The sequence below is a fragment of the Zerene cesonia genome, chromosome 3 (genome assembly GCF_012273895.1).
Source record: "Zerene cesonia ecotype Mississippi chromosome 3, Zerene_cesonia_1.1, whole genome shotgun sequence".
NCBI classification, from domain to species: domain Eukaryota; kingdom Metazoa; phylum Arthropoda; class Insecta; order Lepidoptera; family Pieridae; genus Zerene; species Zerene cesonia.
In genome coordinates, this window is record NC_052104.1 from 4,657,098 (window position 1) to 4,669,523 (window position 12,426).

A 12,426-nucleotide genomic window follows, 5' to 3' on the forward strand; every position below is an offset into this window, starting at 1 on the left:
TAGCAGAATTAAATGATTTGAGTCAAATTTAGTCTGTTGGAATAGAAGTATGTACATATACGTAACGTACGTACTAACGTACAAACGTACTACTAATATAACTACATGTTACTGTATTATAATATGTAAACATACTTACACACAGAAGACCGTCGTGTATGCCACTGGGATTCGTTCAGTGAGTGAGGGAGCCCGAATCCTTTTCCTTACCCTTCCATTTCAATAGGAATACCTTTATTCCCATCGTCAAACCTTTCATTATATTTTACCCTTTAAAAGCAGACAAAGCTTTTGCAACAGTCTTACATCTGCAAATGTTCATGGGCGTTAGTGTTCGCATATTGAACTGAACCTGTGCTTAGCTTGTTACATTAAAAAAGGTTTGTTTACATAAGTACATAGTACCTAATCTTATGAAATAAGTCCGCAGCTAATCCCACTTATATATAAATTATATATAATTATATTGGCCAAGTTAGATTACTCTACAATAACATTTTAAATCAAAGGTAGAGTCATCAGTCGAATTTCGAGGTATTGATAAATTGTCCGCATTGATTAGTTAACTTATCTAATCAGGCACGTTTTCAAGTATTTAACGTACCTATATTATATTTGCGAAATAATAAATAAAATATCTTGAGATAACCATTACAGTTCTTATTTTACCGGCGAATATACTCGTACAACGTAAGTATTTTCAATTCTGTACAAAAATTTACATATTATATTTTCTAAAAATACATATATAAATTATTCTTTTTTGTTTCAAAATGATAATAATAGTAGGTATTATAGGTACTTAATAATGTTCGATTTTGTAAAACTCAATGTTCATTGATCAGGCAATGTGTTCTCTTCTCTTTTATGCATAACCAAATTCTACACATTTACCGTAGAATTCACTTACTTTTTCACATTTACAGACAAAGATGGGTTCCGGATGTAGTTCATGCTGCGACAGTGGGCCTCCCGCCGGTGATGGAGTGAACGTAGCAGACAATAATCCCGGATATTACCCCCCTTCCGACGTGGTAGTTGTTGACCAACCCCATAACTATGATAGAAGATAATACGCAATATGAAGAAATGCTTAGGAATCCTATTTATTTGATTAAGTATGCTATTAAAATATTTTAAGTCATACAAACTGTTTTATTTCTGATGACTCATTTTGAAATAGATTGTGATAACCGATATTAGAAATTAATATTGATAAGGTCTAAAACAAGGCATAATATTTTTACCTTCATTTGATATTATTTAGACTGTCGAGCACAATTTTATATATAATCACAGGTAACATAATACAATACTAGATATAATAAAATTGAATCATATTATCCAATTAAATAATTTCTCCTTGATAAATAAAGACAAGAAAATGTCGTAGTTGAAAAGAAATAGAATGGAAATAAAAGGTACATTAAGACTATTTATCCGGGTACCCATTATACGAATAATTAAAAATTATTTTCTTTCTTGCGTATATATTTATTAAAGTTCCTACTACTATATAGTTCACTACGGTCTCAGTACTTACAGGCGTTATTAATAAGCTTTGGTTTTTAATTAGACGTTACCAGTCTCTTAAATCAGTCCTTAATAAGGATTTCTTATACTCATCTTACTTCACTACATAGTATAAAACGAAGTCGCTTTTTCTGTCTGTCTTTAGGACCCTATGTATGCTTAAATATTTAAAACTACGCAACTGATTTTGTTGGGTTTTCTTTTTAATAGATAGTGTGATTCATAAAGAAGTTTTTTTTGTATGAGTTAGTCGAGCATGCTTCGGCACGAATTGGTACTGGATTGATGGAAATAGCATACTACTGTGTTTCGTTCGGTGAATGGGGGAGCCAGAGGCTCATATCAATTTCCTTACCCTTACCCATCCTTTCCTTTACTCCTCTCGTCTATCCTTTCTTAATCCCTTTTCAATTTGAAGTCAGCAATTCATTTATAGAGGCGTAATGACTGCAATCGCGCCTCTCCTTATGTTCATGGGTGGTGGTAGCGCTTACCATCAGGTGACCCACCAGCTCCATTGCCGACGATGACATAAAAAAGTGTTATATGTATAATAATATTCATTTAACTACTCCGACTTTAACGCATGCAAAGCGACAGGCAAAAAAAAATGCGAAAGTTTGTAAGTATGGTTACTCTTTTACTCGAAAATAGCTCATTGTGTCTGTATGAAATTTGGTGCAGATATAGATTTTAGTCTGGATTAGGACATAGGCATTTTTTGCCCGGGTATCACGCGAGAGACACGCGGGATGCAGCTATTATAACCAATATTTTTGGTACATTATTATTTATTTCTTTAACAAAATAACCGAACTGTATTTATTTCTATTGAAACTGAGATGTTTAAAAACCTGAAAAAGTCTTTAATTTCTAAATTCTATATGCAGTTGTATATACAATACTCGAATATAATCAAATAAAAGGAAATTGTTTACTAGAGCCAACTTATTGAAAGTTGAAAAAAATAAGAAATATATCTGTTAATGACACACAAATATTTTTAGTACGTTTAAATGTATTAAAAAATAGTAGGTATATTAGAAGTAATTTTTTTCTAACGGCTTATTTTTTTACCCACTTTTGAGCTCTTTTAAACGTATTTTAATTATATGCACATAATATAACAATCTTCTGGAAAATATCGCTACCCAGCGATTTGGCCGCCATTTATATTTGTTTTTTTTTTTTGAATAATTTTTTTGTATGTGTTGTGCTCTTTAGGTTTTTATAGAATACTAGGTTCCCGCCCGCGGATCCGCCCGCCTGCGTATTATTCTTACCGCCCGAATGCACGGAAAACATGATTAGAATAATCAGTCCAACCGTTCTCGAGTTTTTGCGAGACTAACGAACTGAAATTGATTTTTATATATAAGATTTATATCTGCTATAGAAATTTTAAATTTAAATAAAATTCCAAAAAGTAGTACTGAAACACCATGCCTACGCACCCGATTTTTTAGTTTCAATCAGAGATAACCTTTACTTTCCAGTCTCCACAGAGGAATACAAAAAATACAGGAGCTTTTCACAATAAAAATACTTGACTTTATAAAATATCTATATATAATACGCATTGGAAATTTAAAAACAAACAATATTTACAATACGATGAACAATATTAAACCCTTTTACTGGATATATAACATGGCTTGCAATGAATAGATTATTTTCTTCATTTTCTTCATAAGCTCGAAGGTCAATTTACAGTGGCCTTATTCCACCATAGCTGCCAACTTCACAAAGGACTTCGTAATTTTTGTAGTTTATCTCCGATCCGTCAAAAGAAATATAGCAACAGCCATGACTAGGATGAACCTGTAAAATTAAAAATAATGTATTTAGAGTTTACAGTTATACCTTTGACACATTTTGACAGTATGTTCACCTATTATCGAATAGTTACCGAACTAGAACAGTTACCAAAGGTTCTATTAAAATGTTTGTATCATCATCAACATCAAAATTTGGCAAGTCTCTTGGCGTCGTCGCCCACGGTTCTAAGTGACAAAATAGGGGATATGCCATATGAGTCTACAACTCTTCTAAATTTGCGGAATACTATGTAACAGTTGTATGAATTTACTAATACAGATTCTTTAATGCATGTTATGCATAAGTATGTATCAATTGATAAGGCTATACCGCTGCGTTAGCCCGTGCATACTGCGGATTTAACTTGAAATTGGAAATGTAGGTCTACCTACATCGGTAAGTATAGAGAAACGTATTTAGTGTTAGAGATTGAAAGAACAGCAATAATTTAACAGCAGCGTGCTAACTTACATGTATACAAAATAGCGACACAAAATTTATTTTTCTACTGATGAATGGTTTAGTAGTAATTAATGGAAAACGAGATAGACAAATTCGTTAAGGATACCCTATGAATACCTTCGTTTTTAATATACAATTTGAAATATCTTTGGGATCGAAAAACTCGTAGTGCCGTTTGTGAAGATAGCTACCGATCTACCAACTACCTCCGTTACTTCTTTAAGTACTTTTAAAATCAGTGCTATTCTACTTTCCTGTAAATTGCAATTCACCTGCACGGTTTTAATATATTTACAATTGATATAATCTTGAGGGTCGCAGTTTCCACATTGCACATTATTACACTTAATCGTGGTGGTCGCACGCATCGGCACGAATTGGGCCAGCTCACACCGGGGAAGTACCACAACCCCACAGAAGACCGGCGTGAAATAGCATACTGCTGTGTTTCGTTCGGTGAATGGGGGAGCCGGAGTCCCATATCCTTTATTTTACCCTTCCTAGTCCATTCCTTTATTCCTTTTGTCAATCCTTCCATTAAATACCATTCCAATTTGAAGTCGGCAATCCATTTATAGAGGCGTAAGGTCTGCAATCAACCTTACGCCTCTCTAAATGTTCTAAATGTCTCTAAATTAGATTTACTCGACAAAACAAACAAACAATCTCAGCGTTATGAAAGCGATTATACCTTTCCGGGCGTTATAGAGCCTCTGTGTCTCACGCGCGCGATGTATAGAGGTTCCCCTGTATGAGTATTGCCAGCCGTTATCGCTCCAGACGGGACTTGTCCATTGCTGGCTGGAATCCATCTCACTTTGTTTGGATTTGCAACTAAAACCTGAAATTTGTAAAGTTGTTCTTATTCTTATTGTTCTGGATCGTGGTAAATAGTAGTTAGGTTCATATTTTCCGTTTAATAAATATGTGCGACATTCAGAAAGAGCAGATCAATATGTTATTTATGAGAAAGAAAATAATTATTTTGCATTTGCAATTATTTTGCAAAAATATATTAAAGCATAAAAGTATTAATATATTTTTATAGATATATTAAAAAAATTGTCAATTTAAAATACTATAATACAATAAATTTTAACAGTAGCTCCTATAATACAAGTAGTTTTAAATCATTTTCAAATATGTAAAAAGGGAAAGGTTTAGTTACATATCATCGTTACGTTACATATAATCATCACTACGATGAATCATGGAATGTTCTTAGTATTTTATGTGTTGGTAAAACAAAATAAATTATGCGAATTTTTCCAAGAATAGAAATAACGAATCAATTAAACCAAATAGTTTCAAATCATATCGCAAATATCTGTAAGTACTCAACAGATTATATTCATAAATACTTACAAATTACAACGGCTAATAATAATTAGTAGAATAATCGGTCGAAATCTTCAATTACCTCAAAATCATGAACACGTATTTCCCGCCCAGCAAAAGGTATATAGGCAGCTCTGTGGACGACAGCCAGCTTGCCAGGCACGAGGTTTCCGTTGTGGTGTGCTCTGATGGTCCAGAGAGGGCTACCGTCCCAGCCCTCCCGCCCAGTAACAAATACGCGGTTAGTTAAAGATTCCGCAGTATGAGTTGTAGCTGATACCCAATCAATTTCTGGTTCTGCTGGCGGTGGTGGTGTATCTATAAGTATAGGAAACGATTAAGAATTGGATGTTTTAAGCACAGAAAAACTAATTTAAATATTTCCATAAATATTCTTTATAGACATTCGTAAAGGCAGTCCTCTGCGAATGCGCTGCCCGCTTTTATGGGGTAAGGGAAAAGGAAAGACTTGAAAGAAGGAATGGGCTAGGCGGGTGAGGAAAAGGAAACGGGCCTACGGCTCCCCCACTCACCGGACGAAACACAGTGGCATGCCACTCATTTCACGCCGGTTTTCTCTGAGGGTGTGGTACTTCCCCGGTGCGAGCTGGCCCAATTCGTGCCGAAGCGTACTCGACTCCCACAACTCCCACAATAGTAAGTATATAAGTAATTAGAGTATCTTACTTTAAATTATATGAAGACTACAGTTTTATGAAGTTATTAAATTATTTCTATAAAACTAATTCTAGTTGCTTCTACATATATTATTTTAGACCGCCATACAAAAGAGAAAGATAGTGTAGTGGCACACAAAACACTTTTTCAACTTTATTATAAAGGAGAAAATGTATGTGTAACAATAAATGTACCTAACAATGTTTGATAAGAATTAGATATGTAAGTACTTACTGTCAACAACCTGTACTGGTTCTGGCTGAGGTGGTTGCGGCTGTGGTTGCGGGTAAGCGGGGGGGTAAGGGAACGCGGGGGGAGGGTACATGGGCATCATCACCGGCGCTGGCACATAGGCAACCCCGGGAGGTGGGTGGTAACCACCGTAAGGTGGTGGGCCGCCGGGGGGAGGATCTGAAATTATAGGTGAAAAATATTTTAACATGCATTTAATACACAAACATATATACATATACATAGTAAGGTGTGGGTTTGGGTTAGGAAAGTTAAATCGCCTGATATTTTAAATGCATTATCATTATTTAATGTAATTCAGAAAACAACACAAAGGTTACCTTTGAAACGAAACATAGAGAAATGAAGAAGATGGACAGTAAAGTTACCTAATAGGTACTCTTTTGGTATTAGGTACCTACTTAATAATACCTTGTGCATCCCTATAATTTTGTCTTAGGCCCGGCCCAGTTCAAAATTCGTTCAAAGTATTCGACTTCATACTAAAAGACCCATTTTTTGAATGACATATTCATTGATCATGTACCTTTTCGTTCCGATCTTTCTTATGTATACTTTAAATAGATTAGGTATCTAATTTATAACTGGGAGATTCACGTAGTTTTACAAGAAATTTTTTGTTTATCAGAATATGTTTTTATTATGTATTTGTTTATATTCGGTATTCTAGTATTCATTTCTTCGAATTTGAAATGAATGTATTTATATCTACCGTATAATCTATCGATTGGTACTTTATAGTTAAATTAATGCATATTACATATCTTATCAGAAATGTATTTAGGTGTTGTAAATACTTGTAAATTATTGTTTTCTCTGTAGAAGATATCCACTTAGATATGTCATCATTATTTCGAGAATGTGAAACATAGCATAATTATACTTTGGTAAATTTCAGGGGCGTAGTACAAATTTTTCCGCCTGAGTCCGCCTGTAAATCTCGCACCATTTGTTAGGGTTCTATTCCACAGGATAGAACGTCACTCTAATACTAAGACTTCGTTGTCCGTATGTCATCAGCTTGAATCTCAAAATTTATGCGCTATTCCTAATATCTAAGCATTTTTTATACTTTATGAATTAATTAACAAATTGGTTCTTCTTGCCGACCCCTATTGTATGCCGCCCGGGGCCATGGTGGCCTTGGTGGCGGGCCATAGAAAGGATTGTCATTTAAATAATAGTAAATTACCAAACCTTTTATTCTAAACATTTTTCGCGATATCCTCTGTTACCTTGCCTTATGGTCACTATGAAAAAGTGTTTGGGACCTCCTTAAAATATTTAAAACATTATAGGAGTCTATACTCTAAATTTTTTTTATATTTGTACATTACAGAAAGCAAACTTTGTTATTAATCTACATAATAACTATAATTAATTATTTATTATTTGAACATACTACTATAATACCATGAACAACAAATATAAAAGAAAATGAATAAATAGACTTACAGTGAGACATTCTGGAAGTTCCTTCTAGGCAATTAAACTTTTCAGGATGAAAAATGCACTGTCTTTGTTCAAAACGACAATGTTTTGCGTTTATCTTGTAGCTATTAAAATATATCGAGCCCTTATCAGAGGTGGCCTGTGATAAGATAATTCAGTATCAATAAAAGGAAAGGTGCTCAATTTGTTGTGAAATGAAATAATCTGGAACAAGCATAAATAATAAAATAAATATACGGACCAATATATAATACTATATCAAATTTTCACACACTCGAAAATAATAACATAGGCGACGATTCTGCCTCATCAAATAGGTGTTAAATCTACGTTTGATAAGTTTAATAGACTTATAATGTCAAAATAATTACACACTTTCTAATCAATTCTCCTAATGAATTAAAAGAAAATAAATAAATATTGAAATGTATCGCATACTGTATCTGCTTCTAGGCGGTAGGATACGTTTGGATAAGCTTTATCAAAACATTCCCGATGTTTTACTACTATTTTCGTTTTTTCAATTATTTTTGCACTTTTTTTGGTTTAAGGAAACCTTTCTTTTTGCAAACTAATGCTTCCCCAAGTATTAGTATTGTTTCTAAGCTATGGTCTCTATGTATTATAGTAGCTATTACTGCTTCTTCTATAGTGACTATCAATTTTGAGACTTCTTTTCATATAAAACGAAACGATCAAACGCAAAATATCAATGAATTCCTAGTCAGTGTAGTGATCATGTTAACAAATATTATAAAGGGAGACGCCTACATGCATCTTTATAGAATCGTTAACAAAAATATAATAGGACTGAAAATAAGTAACCAAAATATAAAATTATTTGCTATCAAATTGTACGTGTGGATATTTATATTTACTCTTATTTATTGGGTATTAGCTTTAAAGGAAATCCTTTTACTCGATCCACCATTTATCCTGGTAATAAGGATACCATTATATTTGTCACTATTTCATCTTTATTTACATCTGAGTCTGTTACTCGCTTTATTAAAAGTCGTTAATATTTACATGTCTCAAATATTTAAATTAAACAATCAAGACCATTATTTGCTTGAGCAGTCTTATAAGAGCAAAAATTTATTAAAATATATGATTGACTCTGATGTTAATTTTATAGACGTACAGCCAAATGTAAATTTTGATCTTAAATATCTGTGCAAAGTGTATGACGATCTGTGTTCTTGTACTCAATTATTACAAAAAATACACAGCTTACAGGTAAGATTATAGTATCATTAACATTTGTTTTTACATGATTTTATAAGATTTTCAATTTCTCTTCATTACCACGATACAATGATTAAGCAATTACGTATGAAAATGGCGAATCACAATGTTAATTTTCTTTTCTTGTTTAATTTCAGGTTATGCTTACAATATGGTTAATGTTTTCAAGTGCAGTGAGCGCTGTAGCTTTGATAAGTTCGGAACAGGTGAGTTGGAAAAAAAAAATCATTTTTAATTTCTAATATTGTCAGCGCAGTGTGTTTGCAATGAGTCGATAAAACTGTTTGCTATTTATTTTTCATAGGTTGCTTGCATATAAAAAAATTGTCATCATAATATCATATAGTATAAATTTTATATGGCATTGGTTCGTACATATCTTTAATTCACGTTTAGTTAAGAATAGTTCCAAACAAGCGATGTCTAAAAAAATGTTTTCTTTATCTATTAGCATTTATATTATTTTGCGCACCGGCATCGTGCTCGATAAAAACAATTGCTAATTTTTTGTAGTAGGATTGCTTTTTTTATTTATATTATACTATGCGCAAATCAATAACATGCATTTACTATAATGGACAAATTTTAAATACCCTAATAAATTGTCTTGACGACAATATAATTTGTTTTAATACATATTTCTACTTATTTTGTTTTTGAAAAAAATATCCCTACAACATAATACTTTTTCTTTCATATAGCAAAAAAACATCTGTGGTGATGCAATTTGAAAGTCATCTATACAGTACAATTAAATTTTTGTGTAACTTTGTTTTTGCACGAAATGGGAAAGCTCGCACCGGGGATGGTAGTTGGTACCACACCTCACAGGAGGTCGGCGTGAAATAGGCTTCTGTGTTTCGTTCGGTGAGTGGGGGAACCGCAGCCCGTATACTTTTCCTCACCCTTCCCATTTGATTCCTTCATTCCCTCCGTCAATCCTCTTGCTATCCTTTATCTCTTAAAAGCAGACAAAAAGGTGGTGTCCGCTTACCATTAGGCGAACCACCACAGTTGCCCGCTATTGTATAAAAAAGTGACTAACAATTCTCACTGAAATTTTCGTTGAATTATAATTAAGTATAAACTACATCACTCCTGAACAGTGTAGCTTTTGGTTTTTGTAAGAATTCTTGTGTTCCGTTTTACCCATTATTTATTAATTAAGTTTGTCAGAGTCCCGATGGGAAATTTATACACTCATGGAAGGTGCAACCCAATTCTTATGTAATAATTTCGTAACTTTGTTAGTGGATGGAATGAGCATTTTGTTACAAAGCATGAATAGTATAAAATACACTAAAATAATCGCACTTTAAACGTCATATTGTGTGTTTTTTTAGTTCTAGTTTCTATATAATACACATACACAATTAATGCAACTAACTTTACCTCCATACAAGATGTTTTAACCTAGAATTATAGATTATTTTCACGTTTACGGTAATTTTTTTGCTGTGTCATATACAGATGTTCTTACATTTATCAGAAACATATAAGAGAAACAAAAGAAACGATGACTAAAATAAGCATAGAATAATAAAAAGCAATAAAAAGGTCAATTTAACACTAATGGACACCTTTTTAAGTTTAAAATTACAGGAACATTATAGGGACAGACGATTCATGAAAAAAATTAGGTTCTTATACATAATGTTAGTTGGTAAGCAAGTTTGCACGACCTTTAAAAAGTGGTGGGCATTGTTTATCGCGTGCACCAATAGCTCCTTTCGCCATAAAAAATATTTAATTTGTAGTTTTTACTTATAGAGCCTCCCTAATTTCTCAAATTTCAGACGAAACATCCATGGTTAGATTTCGTGCAGGGTCTGTTGCCCTTCGTCTGGTACAGCATTGGGTGTTATTTGGACGATCAGATACGCAAAGAGGTTGAACGCACTGATCTTGTTATCATAAAGCATCTGATAGACTTCCAATGCGGTAATTCCCATTCTATATCATACAAATTGGAGTGTTGAACGTTATCATGACAATTGATATGACAGGATTTGATCTGGGGGAAGAATAGAATTGTCTGTAAGATAAGATAAGCGTCATTAGGGAATTACGCAGATTTGGGAGTACCCAATAGTGATATAAATATCTCCTCAGATAGTGATAAAATCTATCAACAGTTAAACCGTTGCACATATAGATAAGTGAATAGAATATTTTATATTGCACACAATATTACGAAATTTGAAGGTATATCTTAATAATTTAATTGAATCTAGAAATTAAAAACTTTACAGCGAGCGTGGTCACGGGGAGTCTCCCCGTGACCACGCTCGCTGTAAAGTGTTCGAAACGTCGGGTTAATAATATAATGAATAAATCGCGTTTAAAATCCGTTGAAAAGTTTTTAATTTCTAAATGTATAATACTCGCGTGAAACCAAACACAACTTAATTGAATCTTCTTTGCTACTGCATTGTGCATAAAAGTAGTATTGTTTAATTCCTTTTACATTTCTAAGTTGTGTCTTTTATAACAAAATATAAAAGTGGGGAAAGATTGCAAATAGAAAAAAATAATCGTTTTTTGGTATTTTAATTTTTTTTTATGCTTAGACGTTAACATAATACACTCAACTTCCGTTGCGCTATAATATACAGTATTGTATCATGATATATGTGTATTATAAATAATTGTTTTTTTTTTCAGATCAAAATACAAAAGAAGTTCTTAGCGTTTTTAAGCAAGCGATTAGTATAAATAGTTTAGAGTTCACGGCTGGGAATCTTTTCCGGCTAAACTATGCCTCCATGTTGGGTACAGTTGTTAGTGTGATCACTTATAGCATTATGGTCATCCAACTGTTTTAGGCGGCAGGAATTATTTAGATTACGGAGTTTTTATTGTTTAAGAACAATATATTTAATCTACTATTCTGCATGGTGTTTTTGTTAATTGTTTAAAGTAAGCCGTATGAGGGTGTCGAGGGTATGGCACGAATTGTGCTAGGTCGCATCGGGAAGAAGATTGGCTTGGAATTGTAGCATGCGAATGTTAATGAGTGGAGTGGCCCGCTCCATTTTCCTGACCATTCCCGGTCCAATCCTTTTAGCCATCAATCCCTTTTTTATCCCTATTTTTTTTAATGCTTTTACGGAGTGTCTATATCTTCAAATGTTCATGGGCGGTGGTGATCGCTCACTCGCTCGGCCCGCTCTGAGATAAAAAAGTTAACCCAAAAATGTGTTTATTGGGATAACTTTATCGTTATGTACGCAATTTAATTTTATGAATATTAAGATATTTTATGTTAAAAATTTTGTAATTCAACAAAATTCAAACAAAATTCTAAAATTAACTTCTTTCTTTTTAGATCTTTTTTCCTTTTATGAACGTTTGAAACTTTATGATTTTTTTATAATCATTTTAACCGATATTTTATGTAGTCTTGGTAGATATACAGGTAATAAAATCAACCTATATTAAACATTTATGTTTATAAAATAAAAATATTTTTTATTTCTTAAACCATATATTAACCTAAATTTGACTTAAATGTATATATATTTACATATTTACAATTAATAAATGAACTATGTACACATAACTTAATAAAAAGAATGAGTAGATGTATTATGTTTATTCGTGGTTCTAGTACATCTTACTAAGTCTAACCACGAGCTATAATTC

General features: G+C 32.8%; 2 protein-coding genes across 2 annotated transcripts; one reads left to right on the top strand and one right to left on the bottom strand.

Moving 5' to 3' along the window:
- Positions 1-3,240: 3,240 nt before the first annotated feature.
- On the bottom strand, positions 3,241-7,546 carry LOC119839189. The gene is made up of 5 exons (XM_038365402.1): positions 7,537-7,546; positions 6,064-6,240; positions 5,234-5,469; positions 4,505-4,654; positions 3,241-3,354 (listed from the first exon to the last, which is right to left on the bottom strand). The coding sequence occupies exons 1-5, from the start codon at positions 7,544-7,546 to the stop codon at positions 3,241-3,243; spliced, it is 687 nt and encodes a 228-aa protein (XP_038221330.1).
- Positions 7,547-8,271: 725 nt separating this feature from the next.
- Positions 8,272-11,606, top strand: LOC119839199. The gene is made up of 5 exons (XM_038365415.1): positions 8,272-8,353; positions 8,672-8,772; positions 8,919-8,987; positions 10,578-10,722; positions 11,446-11,606. The coding sequence occupies exons 1-5, from the start codon at positions 8,272-8,274 to the stop codon at positions 11,604-11,606; spliced, it is 558 nt and encodes a 185-aa protein (XP_038221343.1).
- The last annotated feature ends 820 nt before the right edge of the window (positions 11,607-12,426 follow it).